The 24202-nt window shown below is 48.4% G+C and overlaps 1 protein-coding gene across 12 annotated transcripts in view; it reads left to right on the plus strand.

The window, feature by feature from the left end:
- Nucleotides 1-24202, plus strand: part of Dtnb (dystrobrevin beta) — a 215318-nt gene that overhangs the window by 174055 nt on the left and 17061 nt on the right. For 9 of the 12 annotated variants that reach the window (XM_028875041.2, XM_028875078.2, XM_028875037.2 and 6 more), the window contains 4 exons: nt 351-436; nt 1347-1460; nt 3317-3413; nt 10953-10973. In XM_028875041.2, coding sequence (XP_028730874.1) covers nt 351-436; nt 1347-1460; nt 3317-3413; nt 10953-10973 — 318 coding nt within the window. The remainder of the gene's footprint in view (nt 1-350; nt 437-1346; nt 1461-3316; nt 3414-10952; nt 10974-24202) is intronic. The other 3 variants (XM_028875044.2, XM_028875088.2, XM_028875120.2) reach the window with 1 other exon arrangement.

The raw sequence follows: 24202 nt of genomic DNA on the forward strand, positions 1-24202 counted from the left end.
AACGATTCTGTTGGGTGACGTTTCTAGGAAGGCAAAGCCAGGTAGACACCCCACACGTCGGTGCCCAGCGGTGGCCTGAGCTCACTCCAGCTCACTCGGCGGTGGTGGTAGCGGCTGAGGACAGACTGCCCTCGGGGATTATTTTATGGTGATGGAAAATGTTCTAAAACTGCATTGTGGCGGTTGGTTATACAAATGTTTAAATCTGCTAAGACCGTTGGATTGGATAGGTTTTATGGTATGCAAACGAAACCTCAAAAATTGATTTAGGAAAAAAAAAATCAGTCAGTCTCAGACTCTGGATATTTGAATTTGGGGGAAAAACAAAACAAAAACCTCTCCCTCCCCAGACCCGACCCCCCACGGACGCCAGCTTCAACTTCGATGCCAACAAACAACAGAGACAGCTCATTTTAGAACTGGAAAACAAGAACAGGTGAGAATGTGCTCTCCCACCTGAGTCCCACGGCCAGTGTCCCCTTCTGTGGGGTCCTCATGGCCCCACAGACTACGCGGCTTCTTCGCTTGCTCTTTTTGCTTCTGTAAAAAAACGGCCCCATGTAACCCAGGCTGACCTCGAACTCACTGTGTAACTGCAAGCAGACTTTGCTGTCTGGACGCTCCTGTCCACCCTACCCCTACCCCTCAAGTGCTAGGATTGTGGGTGGCTCACCACACCCAGCTCTGTACGGCTCCTCAGTGGACAGGAGTAGCCCAGGACCGGGAGACACTGCATGCTGTCCGTTCACGTTGTCCTGTTACCTCTAGAGATGCTCTGTCTGAGGACTCGTCCCACCCACCAGTATGTCCCCAGGAGCATTTTGCTCTGTCTTCGCAGCCCTTCATGGCCCTATTCCACTACATGTATCCAGTCTCGTTTTCTCGTAAAAGGCCATTTTAAATGTTGCTAAAAGGCCCAGGGAACCACACATTACACCACTAGGCAGCGAGAGGTAGACACCGGGACACGGGGACTGACCCTGGCCAGCAAGCCCTGGGGGGAGATGGCAGTGGCCTCCAGTCAGGAGGCAGGAATCAAGCGAAGGCAGAGCATGGAGGGAGAGTTGGGAAGTCCACGTATGACCCACGTTGGGAGGCTGCGAAGAGTTCTCTGTCCCTGAAGTGGAGCAGGGTGAATAAAATGTCCCAGTTATCATTTCCCCTTCCTGGAGAGGGTTCAGGTCTTGAGAAGAGCGTAATCTGTGGGGAGGAGCACCCAAGGAGCTGGGGGGGGGGCTGTTGAGAAGGTATCCCCTGCCTCAGAACCGAGGGGAGAGGAGGCACCACGTGGTAGAGTCGTGGGGAAGGAGACGCCAGACACTAACAGCGTCTCCCGGCACCCCCAGAGAGATCCTGCAGGAGATCCAGCGCCTGCGGCTGGAACACGAGCAGGCTTCCCAGCCCACTCCGGAGAAGGCCCAGCAGAACCCCACGCTGCTGGCGGAGCTGCGCTTGCTGAGGTAGGCACACACACCCCTGCTCCCAAACTGCAGCCTGGGGGGGAGGCGGGGGGGGGGGGGTTGCGTACGGGGACGCCAGCCCAGTGGGATAGGATCTGTTCGATGGCAGAACCTGGAGCGTCGGCGCAGACGGCCCGAGAGTTCTGTCCACCACGCTGGAGAACATGGTATGAGGATGACCAGACCTGTAACGAGGCATCTTCCTCTCTGCTGCAGAAGCACGTGGGTTTCCCTTAAGTGGAGACATGGAAACCGAATCCGATGTCTTAGTTCTTTCTTACTGGAGCTCCAGATTCTTGAATAGTGTGCCTTGCTGTTTCTGTTGTAGGGTTTAGAATTCTACATTTGATACTTCATTTTGGGGGGAGGGGGAGGAAGAGATAAGATCTCATTCTGTAGCCCAGGCTGGCCTGGAACTTTCAGTGTTATGTAGTAATAGGCTGGCTTTGAACTTGTGGTCATCTTCCTTCTTCAGCCCCCCCAGGGCTAGGATTACAGGCCTGCACCACCATGGCCTCCTCATACTTCCTCATGAATGTGCTAGCATCTGGGATACACATAGCTGAATAGCGGAGTTTTTCAGGTGCTTTCTTTAGATCCTTAACCATGATTTCGGTTAGGTAGGGAACAATGATTATTGGTTCTCTACTTGTTTCCTGTCATTTAGATTTTTATCATCAATAGCTGAGTGTCCTTTCCCCCAAAGCTTCATTTCAGGCTGGACATGTCAGTCAGTGCACACCTTTAAACCCAGTCCTTGAGGCAGAGGCAGGAGGATCTCTATGAGTTCAAGGTCAGCCTGGTGTACATAAGTTCCAGGCCAGCCATGGATGCATAGTGAGACCCTATCTCGGGGGAAAAAGAAAGCTTCATTTCAGTCTGTGATTTAGTTAGACTGGTTTTTTGTTTTGTTTCGTGGTCTCATTGTTCACTGCCACCCATTTGGGATGGTCACGTGGTAAGTGCTTTACTAAGAAAGACTGAGGAAGCAGGTTCTGACTCAGCAGAGGGTCAGAAGAGTCATCCGTCAGCTTAGGACACACTTGCTTCACTTCCTTCACTCAGCTCGGGTACAGGTGACTGTTTTTATCTCTAGAAAAGCAGAAACCGTCGTTCTGGAATCTGTTGCCAGAACTGTAGTTACCGGAAGCGTCTGGTGATGATATAAGGACCTGAAAAGCATTGCGGATTCAGTCAGCTGAAGCTGGTTCCGGGGACGCCACACAAAGCAGCAAGACGCAGGAGTTTAAGTCCGAGGGGGATCTGTGGCTTGAGAAGTCGGGAGTCTAACTCAGAAACGGCTTCGGTAGCATGAGGCAAGGAGGCACGTTAGACCACTGAGCTAGGCCAGTTGCCCGTACACGTGCGCACACACAGTACAAAGCCAGTCGCAGATGAATTAAACAGAAAGGCAGGACTTGAAAACTTCTGAGAGAAAACGCAGAGGAATTTCTTTAGGGTTTTGGAATGGAAAATGATTGTTCAGAATTACGTACAATGGAAAGAAACTGGTAAAGCCATCTACATAGATAATAAGAACAGCGGGGCTAAGGATGTAGCTCAGTTGGCAAAGTGCTTGCCTGGCATACACAAAGTCCTGGGTTCAGTCCCGGCACAGCGTACACCAGGCACAGTAGTGCATGCCTGTAACCCCAGCACTTGGGAGGTAGAGGCAGGAGGATCGTGAGTTCGGGGTCACCCTCAACTGCATAGAGTTTAAGGTCAGCATGAGATGACTCCAACAAAACAAGGCGGGATTCACCTGTAGGTATTTCGTGCCGTTTTGGTTTTGACCTGTCTGTATGAGTTCAGGACCTGCCAATCACAAGTCTCTGTGTCCTCCACCTCCCGGGCAGGCAAAGGAAAGATGAGCTGGAGCAGAGGATGTCAGCGCTGCAGGAGAGCAGGCGGGAGCTGATGGTGCAGCTGGAGGGCCTGATGAAGCTGCTGAAGGTAAGAACCCGTGTGCTCTCCGCCCAGCGCATCTCTCACCAAACAACATGGGACCAAGGCTTGACCATGGGGCCGAGAAACAGTTTTCAGGTAAACTTGCATCAGTGTAGCCTGGTCGGGTATCAGTCACTGAAATTAGCATAGAGCCTCCAAAATGCCTTAGCAGTAAAGGTGCTTGCTGCCAAGCCTGACCGTTTGAGTTCAAACCCCAGGACCCACAGGGTGGAAGGAAAGAACTGACTCCTGCAAAGTGCCCTGACTTCCAAATGCGCGCACACACACATACACACACACACATATACACACACACACACACACACACATATACACACACACACATACACACACACACATACACACACACATACACACATACATACACACACACATATACACACACACACACATACACACACACACATACACACATACACACACACATACACACACACACATACACACACACACATACACACATACACACACACATACACACACACATATACACACACACACACATACACATACACACACATACACACACACACATACACACACACACATACACACATACACACACACATACACACACACACATACACACACACACATACACACATACACACACACATACACACACACATATACACACACACACACATACACATACACACACATACACACACACACATATACACACATACACATACACACACACACACACACACACACACACATACACACACACATACACACACACATACACACACACACACACACACACACACACACACACACTAAATAAATAAAATAATAGTTTTGGAAAGAGTAATGTTCTTAAGTAATTGCTTTGGCTCAGTGGTTAAGAGCACTGACTGCTCTTCCACAAGACTCACATTCTATTCCCAGCACCCACATGCAGCTCACAACTATTTGAAACTCCAGTTCCAGGGGATCCAACACCCTCTTCTGGCTTCCCCGAGCACCGGGCTCACAAGTGGTGCAAATACATAAATGCGAAGAAAACACTCATACACAGAGAAATACAATAATTGCAAACAAGGACCTTTGTCAATCAGATATTAACTATGTATAAATGAAAAGTATTTCTTAACTACTTAGTTTCTTTTATGACAAGTTTTCAAATAGCCTGTCTAAGTATTTGGCGGACATCAATTGTCCTCTTTTGAATAAGAAGTACAGCAGCAAAAACTGTATTAGGGTGTTTGCAGAGAAGCGGCCCCAGGAGAATATTTACAGCTTTAGAAGGGGATTTATTGTGGCAAGTAGCTTGCTCCATCATGGAGGCCGAGGCATCTACTAGGGAGACACGGGAAAAGCAGTGGTGTGACCCAGTGTGTCTGAGGCCTGAGGACCTGGGGTAATGACTATGTCATCCGAATCCAGGAGGTGGGTTGTAAGGAATGGGGGGTGGGTCCACCTAAGTCCTGGCGTCTCGGGGGCCAAAGCCAGGGGAGCCCCAGTGTCCCGAAGAGAGAGCACACACTTGTTTCCTTTGCCTTCTGGTTCCATCCGGTTCCTCTGTGGTCTGGGTGGTATCTTTCCCTGTTGGTGAAGGCAGATCTTCTGTCCTTGGTCTTCTGGTTCCAGAAGCAAGCTCTTTTCAGGATTCTCAGGACAGGCCTGGAAATACTGTAATTTCTATGCCTAGCCTCTAACCCCGTCAGGTGGTTAAACATCACGTAATCCAAAAGGTAAACATCACGTAATCCAATTTACTCATCCTGACTCTTTACTATATAGGGGGGAAAATCAGAATATCCACTCTAGGTTTAGTGTATAGGAGAAGTGAATAAATCCACACTTTCAGTTTTTTTCGGTGTTTGCTGGAAAGCACATTACATACATTACCTTTACTCTAGATCAGAGAAAAGCGATGGTGTCGTTAAATGTCCTCACCTGCACGGTGTGTCAGCGCTGAAGACCCAGTGGATTGTGTGGCAGAGATTTGAAGACGGTTGCCTGGGCTGTTTAAGGTCCTACCCGTCAAGGCTGTGCCCACGCCACATAGTACAGTCCGCCACAGCAGCCACAGCCCGCTGAAGAGAGCGGACTAAATCTGCGACGAAGAGGAGTTATTAAAGATTTTAAAAAGCAGGGTTGAGACAATACAGGGCAGGCTAGAAGAGCAAGACACTACATGATGATAGGAGGACTTGTGTGATCACCAGGCCCGAGGTGACAGGGGTCCACCTAAGAGTGGGAACTCAAGAAGGCAGTAGCTGAGACATCTCCTCCATGTCTACGTTGTATGCCAGCCCCTTAATAATAATAAAGTGGGTCCTGGCGACTAGCACAAATGTTCTGTTTGTGTTGGAAACTGATGCTTTACTTCCTCAAGCAATTACTTCTTTCAGTCTGGAGTTGAGGGTTTTTTTTTCCCCCTTGCTTGGTCTGGTATTTGGTTTATTTTACATGGACGGACGTGTGTCTGCATAGACCCTGTTACAGATTTCCTCTCAGACATATTTCATGTGCAAGTGAGTCTAATTTCAAGAAAACCTTAACCAGAAACTTGATCGGTCGAGTTCCCGGGACTCGTCAGGTGCTCAGCTCAGTGGCCCCATCCCCAACTCACGACGGCAGCCGTGTACATAAGCAGTTGTCTCACGTGATAGCTCTCGACCTGAGAGGTGTTGAAAGCTACGCCTTTTGGAGTTGGCACACTTGTAGGCCAGGAAATGGTATGAGCATGCCCCTCCCGTTCCTGTGTCAACCTCCAAATGTTAGCCACACATGGATGGGAAAGTGCCCAGCTGTGATTTCTGGTTTGCTTTGCTTTGGTTTTTTGGAGACAGGGTCTTACTATGGTACCTTAACTGGCCTGGAACTCAGGAGATCTGCCTGCCTCAGACCTCTCAAGTGCTGGGGTTGTTGTGTACCACTGTGCCCTCTCTGGCCCTCCGAGGGCGCCTGTATGCAGATGGTGCTCATATATACAAGCAGGTGCCCACACATACACATAAATAAAAAAATAAATCATAGGCCAGGTGGGTGGAACATGCTGTCAATCCCAGGACTTGGGAGGAGGAGGCTGGGAATCTAGGAGTTCAAGGCCAACCTGGACTGCATAGTGAGACCCTGTCTCAAAATAGTAGTAATAATTACTATTAATCATTATTATGTGTCTATATATTTTTCAAGTTTCTAAATGTCACGTTAAGTAGTTGATGAATAATGACTAGACCCAGTCCCTGTCATCAGTGTCAACAACTTTCTCCTTTGTTTTTTTCTTTTAATGATATAATGTCATTGACACTCAGGTACCAATGTTCTATACGTTTTCTTTATATTTTTTCTTGTTTGTTTCTTTTTTTTGGGGGGGGTGTTTCGAGACAGAGTTTCTCTGTGTAGCTTTGCGCCTCTCCTAGGACTCACTCTGTAGTCCAGGCTGGCCTCGAACTCACAGAGATGCTGTGCTGGCTCTGCCTCCCGAGTGCTGGGATTAAAGGTGTGCGCTGCCGCCGCCCGGCTTTATATTTTTTCTTGATGCATCAATATGTAACTAACCTCTATCTCAAACTACTTATTTAATCTGTAAGTAATTATGTGTCAACTTTTCTGTTTTTAACTCTTGCTTCCAATGTTTTTACTTCACTTAAATTTTCTAATATTGCGTTTGTGTTGGTTTTTAATACAGGCTACCGCCCAACAGTGGTGGTGCACGTCTTTAATCCCAGTGCTTGGGAGGCAGAGGCAGGTGGATCTCTGTGAGTTCAAGGCTAGCCTGGTCTACAGAGCGAGTTCCAGGATAGGCTCCAAAAGCTACACAGAGAAACCTGGAAAAACTGAAAAAAAAACAAACAAAATAAAACCAAAAATACAGACTGCCGTAGAACTTACTTGTAGCTCTAGGCTGGCTTTGAACTCATGATCCTTCTGCCTCAGCCTCTCAGAGTTCTGGGATTATAGGCATCAACCACTATGCTCGGGCTAGACGGTCAGTGTCTTTGGAGATGATTGCAGTAACTATGTTATTACTCTTCCACCAGATAGAAGAGATAGATTCATGTATTTTTAGGGAACATAAACCCGTCTAGATTTGTGCCTCATCATTAAGATATCATGACCCTCTTTAAATCAGGTTAGTACTGACCCTTGTCATCAGTCCATGCTGACTGATTCTAGTGGACTCATAGAAAATGCTCTCAGACCTTACAGCTGACCTTTTTACTGTGCTGACAGAGCCCTAAAGGCTTCATGTGACTAACTCTTGTGAGTTTGTGTAACACCAGCCTAGGGAACACTTTGCCAGAATCTACCCTCTTTCAACTAGGAGACCTCCTCAGTCCTGAGAACACTGCCCTGTCCATCAGCCCATCCCAACCTGGCCCATGTTTCCCGGATAAGTTGTAGTAGTAGTAGTAGTAGTAGTAGTAATGTCCTGGGGCAACCTACACAGCAGAGTGAGCATGGTGTGGTTTTAAAACATTATTTCTGAAATCTCCATACTTCATGTCAAGACTGATCTTGAGACGGTCCTCTACCTAAGCCTCCCACGAGCTGGGAACCCAGGCATGAGCCAACACAGCAGCTTCCCCGTTGTGTTATCCAAAGCCATGGTATCTTCGTTACCAAACCTGAGGCACATGGTAATACTTAGCAGTGTTCTTAGTGTAGCCAGGATTTCGGCCTGTGAAGATTGCCCCACCCTCCTGACGGCTCTCACTATATAAACGTGGCTGGCCTCGAACTCACAGAGCTCCTTCCGCCTCTGCCTCCTCAGTGCTGGGATTAAAGTTGTGCACCACCATGCCCAGACCATCTCAGCTTCTGTTTCAGCACGTAGTGCCGGCAGTTTTTAAATTGCACAGTACCTCTCCTATGGCTTCTTCCTTGCCCACTGAGAGCTGGAGATGCACTTGTCTCAGACAAGCATCCTTCCAAGCCGCAGCTTAGCCCCTCCATGCTGCAGACGTGTTGGGAAGCCTCTGACTTCTCAGGTGACCCAGGCAGTCAGTGCTCTGGGCCCCCGGTCTGCCCACTGGGGTCAGTCCCAATGCAGGCCTTTGACTTTCAGCTTAAAAATCTCCTTCCCCAGCTGAACTGGGCCTCCAGGGATTTCTTGGTGCTCATTGAGTTTCGAGTCCATATCTGTCTCTCCCTTGCAAGAATAAGAAAATATTCTCCACGTTTCCCCCGTCCTTTGTGCAGTTCCTTTGCAGTACCAAATCACTCTGCCCTCACATCCAGACCTGAGGACCCTTCAAGAGCAGGAGCATCTCCAAGCCTGTGTCCCTCCACCCATGTACGGTGGGATTCCTAGAATATTTAGATAACCTTCTGTGCTAACAGCTATGCTCAGCCAGAATTCCCAGTTCAAGCCTCCCTGTAATTATCATTATTGGTAGCATCCGGCCAGGTCCATCACCGGATGGAGGAAAGTACCTTATCAGAGATACCTTTGTACTCTCTAAGAACAGACTTAAGCATCCAGGCTACCTGTTTGAGAAGGCCTGGTGGATGTGCTAATTAAGCTTAACTTCCTCCTTTCCCAAATCTTACCTCCAGTTCCAGATCTCCGGTTAACTATCACAGCTAGATGCTGTACACAGGTTGCCTAGAGACTGAGCACACTTTCCCCCACCCTGCAGAAAAACAGCAGACAGCTTGGACAGATAGGAGCCACAGGAAAAAAGAAGACAGTTTTATTTTCTCCCATTGACCTAGCAACTTACAGATTTTTAACATCTTTTACCAAACACATTTAAGATTATAGTTGTGCACACAAGATCCCTCTTCTTAGATATTACCCATATTTAGCCTTTAGTTAATTCATTAGTCACTTCCCCTTTGGGTCACAAATGGTAATTAACAACTAGAGCCCCTCTTTGTAATTCTTATCAACCCTCCATTTGATCCTGATAATGGACAATCACTGCCTGAGGAAGTTTAGGCTGGGTGTCCTGGGTGGAGGGGAGGATTGTGTTTTCTGGGGGATATATAACTGTAAAACAAGGGACGAGGAGGAGAATTAAAGCGAATGGACCAAAGAATTCTGCGTGCGTAGATTGATTTACCCACCCATGTACGGTGGGGACCACAGCACCCATGGACCCAGCATGGTGGAGCCATCATAGCCACACATTGATTTATATAGTGGGGCGCCATGGAGGCTCCCTGACCACAGTTACCCATGATGAAAAGGGTACAGAAAGAAAAGGCAAAGAGACCAGAAAGACAGTGACTGAGGAGCTCAGGACCAAGGCAAGAGAAACTCTAAAGGTTTATCTTTCCTTCCTTCAGCTTTTCTACAGTTCTTGGTACTACGTTCATCTGTCGACCATAGTTAGCATGTCCTGCTCTACTTGCCCTTACTGTAAGGTTGTACAAGAGAAGCTAATAAAGAACTGAGATTGAGAATCCCATTCTTCTCTCTCTCCCTCAGACAAGCCCTTGTCATGTAGCCCAGGCTGTCCTAGAATGCAGCTTCCTCTTCCCTCGGCCTTCCCAGTGCTAGGTTTACAAGCATGGAATACAATGCCTAGCTCTAAAATTCTTTTTAACCTTCCCCTGGCATGCAGGGGGGGGGGGCGACAGTTATGTTTTATTTTATTTGTTTTATTGTGACATAGTCTCATGTATTCCAGTCTGGCCTTTAACTTACTATGTGGTCAAAGATGGCCTTGAACCCCTGACTCTTCTGTCTCCATCTCCCTAGTGCCAGAATTACAGTCATGAGCTCCCATACCTGGTTTATGTAGTGCAGAGATCAAACCAAGGGCTACCTGCATGCTAGGCAGGTACTCTACCAACCAAGCTATACCCCAGTCCTTAGAATCCTTTTTCTGAGAGGCCTCCCAGGGTCTTGAAGCCGTTTCCTGTTCCGTGGGGGACATGGGCATGTATGTGCATCCCCGAAGGAAACAAAGCAGCTCGAAAGCGAGCCGGCTGGTGCAGCTTCAGCGAAACTGGAAAAGAGGACAAGCATCTTTGATCTGGAGGAACTGTTAGACGGGATGCTACAACAGTGCTTCTTAAATCGAACCCAAGGCTTTCGGGACACATTTTGAGTGTCCCCACCCCCATCAGAGCTTTGGCTTAATGGGTCTCAGGTGGGGCCTAAAATATTCCGCTCTGAGATGACTCCAGGTAATCCTGATGTTGGTGGTCCATGTTCCACACCAAGTACAGCTAGCTGCCCTAGAAATATGGACCTAAACATATACGAGCATTGCAAATGGTGAACTACAGTGATAATTGGGATTTGAAGTTGAAATCAAACTTCCTCTTCAGTTTGTTTCCCTTAAATAGTTGAGACTCTAGGCTAGCCAGGCCTAGTCGATGGTTCCTAAGATTCTTTGGAAGTCATCATTGCACTCATTAACTGGTTGGGACCAACTACCATCATCTACCGTATCCTACTGGCCTTCTGGTGAATCCGGCCGTTGCTCTCCAGATCTGTGCGTGGCCACAGTCTGCCTAGTTTCTCCTGTCATTTCTTCCCGATGTTTGTGGTGATGGGCATTAATTTCTTTCTTTTTCTCCTCTGCCTCTTTCCATCGTCAACACCTCTAGGAGGAAGAGCAAAAGCAGGCAGTAAGTGAACTTCAGAATTCTCCTCTGGCCTCTCCTTCCTTTGCATGTTCCTCTGCTCCTTGTGTACATGTCTCATACCTTCCCCTTCGATCCTTGCATCACTGATCTCTGAGGAGCTGGTTATGTGTGAAGCCCTCAGAAGTTTCCCTCCGTGGTGGTGTGCCATGACCTACGCCTGGTCTGTGCTTACCTAAGGGAGCATGTTCTTACTGCAAGCCCAAGCTTGTTGAATTTGTGCCCATTTAAATGTGCATGCTCAGCCAGGCTACCATTGCGTTTTCACGTTCTTTTATTTTCTGCTGGTTTTATGTCCCACGTGACCTTCATTGCTTGAAACAGCTTTCCAGGTGGTAGGAGTGACCTCAGGTCCAAATGATGTGTTCTAAGTGAATATTCATGAAAGTGAAGTGTTCCTTGGATGATTGTGGATATCCTATGGTTACAAATAGGCCCTGGCTCCAACCGGCCTTCCTGGCCAAAGTAGTGATATTTCCTGCTCTGAGCCTTTGAGGGCTGGGAAATCAAGTGACTCAGGGTGTTCTGAGTGGCATGGTTATTAATTAATTAATTAATGGTGTTTGGGACAGTTAATATTTGATTTTGTTTTTCTTGATAGCTATATCCTACACACACAAAAAAAATTGAGGGCTTGTCCATGATAATAACCTGGGATAAACTAAATTAAAGAGAGAAATACGAAATACTAATTCCAAAAAGGACTTTAAAACATTTCATTTAGCTGGACGGTGGTGGCGCACGCCTTTAATCCCAGCACTCGGGAGGCAGAGGCAGGTGGATCTCTGTGAGTTCCAGGCCAGCCTGGTCTCCAAAGCGAGTTCCAGGAAAGGTGCAAAGCTACACAGAGAAACCCTGCCTCGAAAAACCAAAAAAAAAACCAAAAAACATTTGATTTTAAAATGACCCATCTTTTGTGGCTGGAGAGATGGCTCAGTAGTTAGGAGCTCTGGTTGCTCTTCCAGAGGACTCAGGTTTGGTTCCTGTCTCTCACATAGCAGCTCACAAAGGTCTGTCACTCCAGTCCCAGGGAATCTGACGTCCTCTGCTGGCTGCCAAGGTCACTGCATGAACATGGTTCGTGTACATGCAGGCAAAATACCTCTACACATAAAATAAAATGAGAAACAATTCTCCATCTTTTTCAGAAATATGGATGTATTAATGTGTTAGATTTATATGTGAGTATTTCCGGCTAGGAGAGCGTTGGTGGTGTGTGGCAGAAACAAGGAAGAATGATGAGAGACTGTCAGCGAGGGAAGAAAGCATTGGGCCCAGCTAAGCACCCAGAAATCCCATGGACGTGAATGTCCCAAGTTTGCTGGGTTTGGGTCTTGCCTGGTTTTGGTCCTATTTCCTGAGTCACACAAAGTTTTTTTTTTTTTTGCACTTGTCCCTCGATAGGTGCATTCACCTGAGCAAAACAGGAAGATGAAAAATCAAACCCAGTTTTAAACATTGTTGCTAGAAGGTGACAACGTCATCACTTCCATCCCCCTTCATTGATGAAAGAAAGCAAATCCCACGGCCACACTTGACTAGAAGAGGGTCGGGAAGTATGTTTCCAGCTTGTTTAGAAGTCAGAGAGGCCGGGCGGTTGTGGCGCTCGCCTTTAATCCCAGCACTCGGGAGGCAGAGGCAGGCAGATCTCTGTGAGTTCGAGGCCAGCCTGGGCTACAGAGTGAGTTCCAGGACAGGCACCAAAACTACACAGAGAAATCCTCTCTCTCGAAGAAAAAAAAAAAAGTCAGAAGATGCTGGGGACGCCTCCTCACCCAAGCAGGAGAGTGAGTGACCGGGCTGAGGGGAGAGCCAAGGACCCCAGTCCTTCCTGTCCCTCCAGCCCATGCCTTTGAAAGTCCCTTCCCCTCATCCGATGTGGCCAGCTGCTGACGCAGACGCCATTCCATCCGTAGGCACCGGCCACCGGTGTACTCCTTCTTCTCTCCATCCCTGTACCCCGAATCCCACTGGGTAGCTGACAGCACTTCCTGGGAGTCTGCTTCCCGCGGTCCTCCTCGCTGGCACCACTTCCTAAAGTCCCTGTCCCTGAACGTGACAGCCCAAAGGGACCCGGGGGTTGGAGCGACCCTCTTCCCTGCCCGAGAAGAGGTCCGATGAGAGCGGCAGAGCTTCCTGCAGATGTTACGTCTTCTTCAGTTGTTTTATAGAATAACGTGTAACCTACAAAATAGCAATTGCCAGCCCTGGGAGGCGAATTTAATGCTGTCCTTGCTGTATCTGGTGGTCAAGACTGTGATCCTAACACTGGGAGATAGAGGCAGAAAGATCAGGAGTTCAAGAACAGCCTGGGAGCCGGGCTGTGGTGGCGCACGCCTTTAATCCCAGCACTCGGGAAGCAGAGGCAGGAGGATCGCTGTGAGTTCGAGGCCAGACTGGTCTCCAAAGCGAGTTCCAGGAAAGGAGCAAAGCTACACAGAGAAACCCTGTCTCAGAAAACCAAAAAGAAAAAAAAAAAAGAAAAAAGAAAAGAAAAAAAGAACAGCCTGGTCTATAGGAGACATTATCTCCAAAACAAAAACAAAATAAATAAAAAGCAAACAAAGCTAACCTTGAGCAGACATGATCCAAGCACAGCATACTTGTCCAGTGACTTTTCGTTCTGCATGAAATCACCATCTCTTGAGATTGAAAAAGGAATTTTCCATATCCAACAGCCCGAGCACGTATCCTGATCCTTACAGTCTGGTAGGACTGTGTCCATCTAGATGGGGAAACCCTTCTGTCCACCCCACAGAGCTTACACTGAGGACTCACACAAGGTCGGTTCTGAAGCTCCATTGTGCCTTGGAAGATGTTACATCATAATCCAGCCGTGTGTGTGTGGGTGTGTGTGTGTGTGTGTGTGTGTGTGTGTGTGTGTGTGTGTGTTTTGTAAGATAAAAAAGATTCTAAGTCTTTAGAGCCAAGCCTTCTGTAGCCCATATCATTACTGAGTATGACAACAAAACTTTTTAAATGAAGAATTGCTTTGGGGTGGGGGTGGGGCAGAGAAGCCAGAAGATGCCAGGCCCCTGGCACTGGAGTTAGGGGTAGTTGTGAGCCATCCAACGTGACTCCTCGGGAAGAGCAGCAAATGTTCTTAACCACTCACTTATCTTTCCGACCCCTGCACAGGGGTTCTTTGTTAACTAGTGTCAAGATTCTACTCACAGAACCCTTCAGACACCCAGTATGTGGGGCTTCTGTACCAAACCGTTTTCTAATCCACCATGGATACCAACTGATGGTGCTGTCTTTTAGCTATTTATGATACTAACCGGATTTAACCCCAAGTGCCCAGGCTAAGGGCTCATCTCACAAGACTGACCCTGACTTGAAGTATCAGTTATAAGGACTGGGTCTCCAGGTTCCCTGCACTTCTGTCTGATTTGACTGAAAACGATTTCCTCTTCCTCAAGTTTGACCTTCTGCAGTAACGGCTTGTGCAACTAAGAGAATCCTTATTTGCTGTTACCAGTTTGACATGAGGATATTATAAAAGATACAAATGAGGCTGGGCAGCAGTGGGTCACACCTTTAATCCCAGCACTCAGGAGGCAGAGCCAGGCGGGTCTCTGTGAGTTCGAGGCCAGCCTGGGCTACAGAACGAGATCCAGGACAGGCACCAAAACTACACAGAGAAACCCTGTCTCGAGAAACAAGAAAACAAAAACAAATATACAAATGAGCAGATAGATAAAGAGATACATACAGCAAGGTCCAGAAGGTCCCTAGTGCCAGAGTTCTTTCTATGCACTGAGGACGCTGTCCCCTGGCATGTGGATGTGTTCACTAACCCCTTCGTTCAGGTTGATGAGGTTCTGTTTCATAGGCATGATTGATTCAGTTACTGGCCACTGATAATTAGCTTCGTCTCTATGCCCCTTCCTCAGAGGTCTGGAGAGGGCGACAAGTTCTAACATTGAATCATGCCGTGGGCTCTGGCAACCAACTCCTATCCTGAAAGCTGCTTTAGCATGTAGACACTCTAATCATTCCAGTGATCCCAAAGACTTTTAGAAGCTCTTGTGGCTGAACCTAGGGCAGAAGACCAAATACATACTTATTATATCACAGTATGATAAAGTCATTTTGACTTTACAAGGACTTGAGTGATGGATAGAACTGCTACTTTATAAACTCCGATGCCACCCCCTCCACTTGCCCCTTGACACCTGCAGCAGGTCGGGGACCTGACACCAGCTGCAGCACTCGGGAGAACGAGCCCTGCACCTTGCCTGGGCAGCACAGTAGAGTTGACCCTGTGGACAGGGACGCGGGTGAGCCAGCCCTGAGGGCATGAGATCAGCATAGCTGGTGCCACCTCCTTCATCCATGGTGTGGCGGTAGGAGTGAGGGAAAGATGCCCCCCCCCCCCGCAATGCCTGAGGCAGGTGGGAGAGCTAGCCTTGAGGTCTTAAGAGCAGGGAAGTTGTTCCTTCCCCCCACCAGGGACAGCAGCCCTCAGGACAACAGGTCCTGCATCTTGCCTGGGCAGCACCGTAGAGCCAAACCTATTGACGGAGGTGTGTGTGAGCCAGCCCCAGAGCTGTGAGCATGGGAGAGCTGTTCTCACTACTTGTCTGTCATGTGTTGGGGTGGGCAGGGGAGAGATACTCCCCGCCCCCACATACACCTGTAGCAGGTGGGAGAGCTGGCCTTGACGTCATAAGAGCAGGAAAGCTGTCTCTGCCCCTCACCAACTACAGCACTTGGGAAGAGTGGCCCCTACACGTTGCCTGGGCAACACAGCAGCTGGCCCTGAAGGTGTAGGTGTGGGAGAGCCGCCCCTGAGGGTGTGAAAACAGGAGAACTGACCCCATGCCTTGCTGATCGCTGTAAGGGGTGAACTAGCCGGGGCAGTGCTGGGGAGCTCCCCCTGGGTGAGGACCGAGGAGAGCTGGCGGGCTGACCAACCCTGCAACTACCCAGGCCCAGAACCAGGGTTATGAGGTGGCCCACCCCATCTGTGATCTGCTGGAGTTTGTGAAGGGGCTGGTCCTGCAGACCCAAAGCTGCAGGATCTCTACCACACAGGGCAACCACAGGATAACCAGAAGGAATCCCAGTGAGGGCTCAGCATCGATAGTGTAGCAGAAGCCAGAGGCCTCCAGCCAGACAGACCAATGACTCTCTGTGATGAACACTTGCACGTAAAGATATATTGGTGAAAGGACTGTGTGACTCACTGTGCCACATTACTTGTGCTTCCTTGACGAGATTTTTCCTTTCTCTCTCTTTCTCTCTCTCTCTCTCTCTCTCTCTCTCTCTCTCTCTCTCTCTCTCTCTCTCTCTCTCTTTCTCTCTCTCTCTTAAATTTTATTTTATTTGGGTAGGGGAGGTTGCAAGAGCAGAGGGTGGCTAGAAAGGAAATGAAGAGGATCAAAATGCATGATGTGAAAGACACAAAGAACAAATAAAAAGAAAGTTGAAAAGAAGCTTTGATGCTAGGGGTCAGAGGTATAGCCCAGTGGGTAGAGCCATCCTTAACATAGATGGGGCCTTGGGTTCCTTCCATCCCAGGCACTGGAAATAAAAGAATAAATAAATCAGCACAGTTATGGAGGCTAGGGCTCTGTCTTCAGTCTCACCCACATTTTCCGTGCTGTGAGAAACCTTCCCTAGCAAGCCTTCTGTCTTCCACTTCCTCCCCTTCTCTTTCCCCAGATACAAAGATTAGAATTGAGGGCAGAACTGCCTGCCTGCCTCGGGTCACACTGCTCAGCTGATGGTTGACTCGGTAGTTAAGAAGTTCTTTAGGGGCTGGAGAGGTGGCTCAGAGGTTAAGAGCACTGACTACTCTTCCAGAGGTGCTGAGTTCAATTCCCAGCACCCACATGGTGGCTCACAACCATCTGTAATGAGATCTGGTGCCCTCTGCATACATAATAAATAAATTAAAAAAAAAAAGTTCTTTAGACTGGTCCAGGCGACTCAGGGTTAATCACGCCCAGAAACGTCATGAGACTGTAATGAAAGGACCTTGACAGCTCTCTTCACTGTTGTTTCTCCAGGTCTCTAAACCAGCCTGCTGCATGGCAGACAATAAATATTTGCTAAGGGAAAGCCACTGAGAACCAGAAGACAGCATGAGTTCATCGGTGTATTAATTGTGAGGGGCAGACCCAGCTCCAATGCCTGTAGCAGTGATTCTCTTCCAACCACTCTCAAGTAATAGGCAGATCCACTCAGGAGACTAAGGTCTGACTCAGAAATTCTCCTGATAGTAAGGAATCAGCCCTGTGTGGTGGTGCACACCTTTAAGCCCAGCACTCGGGAGGCAGAAGCAGGCGGATCTCTGTGAGTTGGAGGCCAGCCTGATCTACAGAGTGACTTCCAGGACAGCATAGAGAGACTTTCTCAAAATTAATTAATTAAAATGAAAAAGAAAGACAAATTTCAGTGCTCCTAAAATTACAGGAGTGCCAAGTTCATATATGGATATGATATACTTGTATTAGTTCTGTCTAGAGAGCAGATTATATGAAATAAAATCGCCATTTGCCACTGGTAGCGTATAACATGCAGTAGGTCAGTTAGGTCATTTGAAACTAATTTAATCACTGCTGAGTGGAAAATGCCAGTGCCGACAATCAGGGGGTGGTTGTGGGACTTGTCTGCGTGTTACAAGGCAAAGAGAGCCACAGACTGACGACCAGACGGCCCCAGTGAATATGATCCCCAGCACACTTGACCCCGGAGCTGCTACTCTAGATCACACTGGAAGGACTTGAGATGTGCAGTTCCCTTTGGAGACACCTCCGATCTGCATTTCCCTCAATGACTCAGTATGCCACATAGTTTCAGTTCTAGATCCCCAAGGCTCAGTGAAATAAGCTGCCCGTGGCCAGCGGTTCGGCTTTCCATAAAGAATGTGTTTCCTTGAGCATTTCTATTCACCTCTCATACAGCTCCTCCTCTGTTTCTCACAATGTAACAGAAGCCCAAATCTACTTCCAACACAGCAAGGAATTGCCGTCTAGTCCCCGACTTAGAAGTGCTTTACCACATCTATTACGGGCCATGGACTTAGTCTGTTAGAGGATAAAAAAGGAAACCCAACACAAATTCCAGTCTCAATGATAGGGAAGTAATTTTCTGGTTAGTAGGAAAGTCACTCTTTGGTTGACACAGTGCCTTAAATACAGAAGTACAAGCTGGGTCATCGACATCCTGAGCCTTAAATACACTCCTGCCACCCTGAGACTGCAGAAAATGTAGTTTCTGATGAGTAAGGATTGATGTTCGGTACTTCAAGACAATCCCACAACCCTTTACTCTGAGTCCCAGGCTCTATGCGCACAGACTGGCCACCAGCTCTAGTGGCCTGCAGACAGCGTGTGGAAGTCTACCCAGTGTGCTTATTTATCAGTCTTGCAATAAGCTCACGGTAGGGCCCCAGTGGTTCCTTGTTTGGGTTTTGGTTTCATTTTGTAAAAAGAGGAACTATAATTATACTCTCATAGAGCCCCTTGACGGCCAGCAAGGAGTTTTCAGTCAGAGTGATTAGAAAGGAAGAAATAATTCTTGGATCTGAGGAGCATAGCCATGTTTTCATGAAAGAAACTCCATGAAAGACAAGCCAGGAGAGTCTCATCCTGTACTGTATTTCTGTCTTTTCCTTTCCTGACCGTAATGTGTATACAATATGAAAACTGTCCCCCAGGAAAGTCTCCACACACTAGGACTGGAGAAATTCCCCCTCCATTGAAAGAACATTCAATTCTAGTCCAGGATACACTGTCTCCAGAACGCTACCAACCATCTAGATCTCTGCAAGCATCCCAAAAAGAGGCTTACTGAGCACAGCTTCTAGGTTTGGAATCCTGGAATCTGGAAAAATGAAGGTCCCTGCCAGCAAACAAGTGGAAACCGATTATTCCGGGTTAGGTGTGATCTTGGTTGTCATCGTCTTGGTTATGTGGCTAACCAAGCAGTCAAGTAGGAAGGCTTACTAGATGCCACAGCTGTGCAGCTAAAACTCGCGTGGGAAACTGGGCTAGCAAGGTAGATTTGGAAGTCCTCAGCATAGAGTCAGTGTTGAAACCATCAACCCAAGTCTTAGGGGAAATGCAGAGTAGACAAAACAGAAGAAGAAAAGACAGAAAGAAAGTCAGGAAGGACTGTGGATTCTCAAAAGCCCAGAGAATTTCAAGGGGATAGTAACTAAGACAAGGAAACCCTTGGATTTGACAAAAAGCCAGCAGTTACCAATAACCACCAAGAAGATTTTCTGTCGCGTATTAGAGTACAGTCCTCTGTTGTTTTGTGGTCCTGGAGTTTTGGCCTGGGACCTCACACATGCTAAGAAAGCACTCTATTGTCATGCTACATCTCCAGCTCTTGCAGATACCTCCCTAAAAATAAAACAACACAAAATTTTTAATAATTTCTTATTTTTATCTTATGTGCATTGGTGTTTTGCCTCTTATATGTCTGTGTGAGGGTGTCAGATCCCCTGGAACTAGAGTTACTGACAGTTGTGAGCTGGCATGTGGATGCTGGGAGTTAAACCCAGGTCCTCTGGAAGAGCAGCCAGTGCTCTTAACCGCTGAGCCATCTGTCCAGGCCCTGGTTATAAATACCTCTTTAAAAATAAAAAAAAAAAAAAGCTTTATCTTGCCCAATCATCATCCTGCCCCTCCTTCAATAACCTCACCTCTATGAAGGAAGGTAAAGTGGGTGTTAGTGAGTCGTATGTGAGCAGACAGCCCTTCTGACTGACAAGGCCTTGATGGTAAAACCTCACTTGTATCTGAACAAGTGCACAAACCTCGTTACAGACCTCGTTTTCTTCACCTACCGCCGTAGTTCTTTGATGAGAAAAAGGGCTGTACGCAAAGAAGGGTGTACAGAGATCTGGTTGGTTTATGTGACTAGTTTCTTTGGTGACTTGGAAATCCGCTGGCCCTCACTTCACTGTCTGGCTTCTCAAAATGCTGCAGGGCTGCTGAAAGGAGAGATGTCACTCCGTCCACATCACCGCCCAGCATGCCAGACTGATGGCAAAGACTGATGTGTGTAGTACTTGGTGCTCATCCTCACCAGCCCTGGGAGGCAGATACAGTCGTCCCCGTTCTGCAGATGAAGACTATGAGACACAGAGGGGTTAAGATGCCCGAGAGCACACAGCTAGCGAATGGCAGAGCTGGAATCTAGGTCCAGCTAGTGGCCAGGTCCAGACGGTAATGACTGCATTACATGCAGCAGGCATGTGAAGATCTGGTGTTTTTGCCTTGGTTTTCGTGTGTGTGTGTGTGTGTGTGTGTGTGTGTGTGTGTGTGTGTGTGTGTGTGCAGGTGCCTATGGAGGCCAAAAGAAAGAGTTATATCCACTGGATCTGAAACTACAGGTGCTGAGAACCAAACTCTGGTCCTCTACAAGAGCAGCATGTACTCTTAACCACTCTTGGGCCATCTCTTTAGCCCCAAGCAGAGTATTACTGAATGATAATAATACTTCTTCATACATACAAGTGGCATTTCAGCTGGCCTCATTGAATTGTGAAGTGCCATTGGTAGGTTTGAGCCGCTGCCTTCTCACTGACCTAGCCTTCGAAAAGGACCACATCCTCCCAGGGACCTGTCTAGTTTTGTTTCTCAGGCACATCTGGAGTTTTTAATGTTGTCTGTAGAAGATTTTTCTCTTAGAGAGGCTCCTGACCATTTTGCTGAGAATTGGCTTTGAAGTCCTGCGCTGGACACTCGATGGAGAGACCATCTTTTATCCACTTTCTTTTTTCCCTTGAGATTATTATAAGTTATAGTAAAATGTACTTTGTTCCAGAAGTTCAGGATGCTGCCTCCCACCCGGAAAAATAAGTAGACGCCTTCCCTCCCACTCCTTTGAATCCAGGAGTAAGTTCTGGCCTTGATTACAACTCCCTGTGACTCCCAGAGAGACAAATCACGGTGATTGGAAGCCAAGTGTATGCCACCTACCCCCTGCCAAACACTGTTGGTCCATTTACAGAAGATCGGCAACCCAGAAGACCTCACAGGCCTCCACAGTGAGATACTGGTCATCTATGGGCCCTGAGTTTCCTGTCCTGGTGTAGGAACAAGCAGGTGTCCGTCCTCTGCAGAGGGACCATATGCAGGCCTTCTCCTTCCATCAGATATAAAATAGATAGATAGATAGATAGATAGATAGATAGATAGATAGATAGATAGATGGATGGATGGATGGATGGATGGATGGATGGATGGATGGATTATACAGACAGACAGATAGATAGACAGACAGACAGACAGACAGATATTCTCAGAGCAGAGAAACATCATAGAAATTCTCCTCAGTGCTCTATGAGGAGTCTAGCAGCCAGGTTTGCCTTTTAAAGGTCATGCTGGCCTGTTCTTGCAAATGGGCACTCGCTGAGGCAGGACGCTCGAGCGCCTCCTTCCCTGCTTCAGCTCTGCCCAGACGGAATGCATCCCGCTGCCTTTCTTACTGCTGCTGGTCCCTGCTACCCCCTTATGCATGAGATGTGGCTCCCAGGCCGAGTCCCGACTCCCAGCGGTCAGATGAGGTGGTTGTTTTCTCATCCTGCAGCAAGGCTGACTGCCGCGGAGACAGCCCACCCTCTCTCCACAGTCGGTGGCTGGTGCAGCCGCAGCTTCCCAGCACAGCTCCCCCTCGGCGGCTGCGGCACCAGCCCAGGCGTGTGAGGCTTTCACCTGGTCTCCCAGGGAAAATGCCCTGAGCCCATTCTTTATCAGTTCCCATTCTCCACACAGCCACCCGTTGCCTTGCCTAGATTTCAGACTTACAGCTCTTCTCTCTCCCCGGATTTTGTTTTTGTTTTTCTGAGAGGGCATCCAACAATCAGCAGCAAAAAGGCCAGTTTGTTTAATTTAAATACACTGCGGCAAAGTGAAGGTAATCGTCCACACGGGCCATCTGCCGCCTGGCAGGTATCCATGAGTCAGGGAGAGAGATGGAGACTGAAATGTCCTCCGTCCTGTTGCCATGCTACCAGCCTGGCTAGGGGAGGGGAGTGTTCAGTGGAAGGAGGACTTGCTCTCAACGTTACACTGTTTACCATAGGCTTCCCTGGGCTCGACTACTTGTCTATAAAGTGTACCAAGGAGATTGCCAAAAAAACCTTACCTGTTCCATATGGAAAAGAGAGAAAGAAGGGCTATTTGTGGAGTCCCTACTGTGTGCCAGGCACCCTACTGGGGATGCCCAAAGACAGCCAAGAGCCGTGCCCTGCTCGTTGTGACTGAAGACAGTGCCCTTTTCTCTCTGCAGCTGGTCCTCTGGCAAGTCTCTGCCTCTGCGTCTGAGTTCCCAGTCCTCTGGGGAGAGATCCCTGTCCTCAGCTCACCTTCTCTGGCATTCATTCTCTGTACCTGTTCTGGCTCCCGTGTTTGATCTGTGTTCCAGATAAGGGAGGAGGAAGTCATGATCTATCTGCCTTGTCCCTTGTTGCGTTTCTGGTCCTCCCTGGAAAGGAAGTTGATTCTCCTATAGGAAATCACAGTCGCCCTGGGATTATGGCGTGCCGGTAGAGGCTCCAGAGCCCACTCTTCCTGAAGGGAAGTGGGGGAACCATAGTTCGCCTCAGTCGTGGGAAGTCTTGACTGATTCGTGTTCCTTCTGACCTCAGGACTGTGGGAATATGAACCAAACATACACAGGCTTCTCCTAGCCATTTGAGACCCTTCTGCTGATCTGTCTGTAGCCTGGTTGACCTCTGTGGGTCTCAGTCTCTACATGCATAAAATGAGATAGGGCATAAGACCCTTGAATACATAAATGTAATTTCTACACGCTTTTCCGGAGCCCAGTGCAAACCTTTCATAGCTTTGCTGGTTTGAAAATGAGCACCAGCAGTCTGGACTGCTGCTCGGGTTGGACTGTGCCTCTAGCTCTACATTCCCAGCAGGAGTGTTTCCAACTGTGAGGGGTGTCTGCATTCAGGAAACCTGAGTTATAGGACATTTATCATGTGTGCTTGTTGGTTAGACCTATGATTGGCCATTCTGGATGGCAGCCTTCACTACGAAGTGTGCTACAAGTGGTGTGTCAGGAATCCCGAAAGTTCTGCATTGTGTTGCAGGGTTTCCCTTCTTCCCAAGGCCAACGGCCCTCCTACCCTGGAGCCATGAGGCTTTTTATTTTACTCTCAGATTCCCTTGCACCCTCAGCTACCCATGTGCTGTTTATCCTGGACTAGTCGCTCTTCACGGAGAGCCTGGCAGTCCCTGTGGAGAGGGCATACCTTGACCATGGCCTTGCTGTTGAGGTCAAGTGCTAGTCGACCGTACAGCACTACCATGGCTGAATTCTTGGTGTCTGTCTGGCCTCAGCCTGTCAAGATCCCGGGTAGGTGAGACACAGCAAGGTGAGGGGATTACTGTGCACCCACGGTAGACTCAGGCTGTCTCACCGAGCATCCCACATCCCAGTGTGTGTACACGTGAGCAGAAGGCTCTCTTCTCCAACTGTCTTTCCAGAGCTCATCCTGTACCCTGCCGGGCAGCCTGGGCCCTGGGCCCTGTGCCCCTCATCAGCTTCACACCTTCAAGACCTCTGTGTGCACCGTCTCTTGTGTGCAACCTCTCTGGTCCTGGCTGGACTTGTGAGGCAGGTTAGTTACAAGCAGGACATGTCACCAGGTGACATGAGACAGAGCCATTTCTTCTCAGGAGCATGCTCTTCTCTGACAGTGGTTTCAACCCAATCCAAGCAAGGGCCTGTTGGCACTGGGGAGGATGCAGTGACGTGGTGAAGACCATGGATCACAGCATTTGTTTTTTTTTTTCTTTAATCTGAAAAATACCTCAGGTGTCAGCTAGCATCCTCCCGTTTATAGATGGGAAAGCTGGACCCTGGACATGGTTGGGTCTGTGTGCCATACGGTGGAGAGAAGAAGCCGAGTCTCTAACTTCCATTTCCAACCCCTTGTCCCTGACCCACTCTGCCTCTCTCTGTGCTCACCTGGGAAGACCTAGGATCACATCTCAGGACCTGCTTCCCTTCCGCTCTGGGTACCGAGCAGTGCTACAGGGCGCTGATAGTCATGGACAGAGAGCCAGAGACTGGGTATTGGGCCAGGCTACTGGTCTCAGGGCCCTGGGTGCATTGTCACATTACGAAGATGGTTTCCTGGTTACCTTTCCTTGCCTCTCTTCCCTCCCGTGGGCCTCTTCTGGGGGCCTTCAGCCTGTCATTGGGGCCTCTGGTTCTAGTCTCTCCCCAAATCC

This window comes from Peromyscus leucopus, chromosome 22 (genome assembly GCF_004664715.2).
Source record: "Peromyscus leucopus breed LL Stock chromosome 22, UCI_PerLeu_2.1, whole genome shotgun sequence".
NCBI classification, from domain to species: domain Eukaryota; kingdom Metazoa; phylum Chordata; class Mammalia; order Rodentia; family Cricetidae; genus Peromyscus; species Peromyscus leucopus.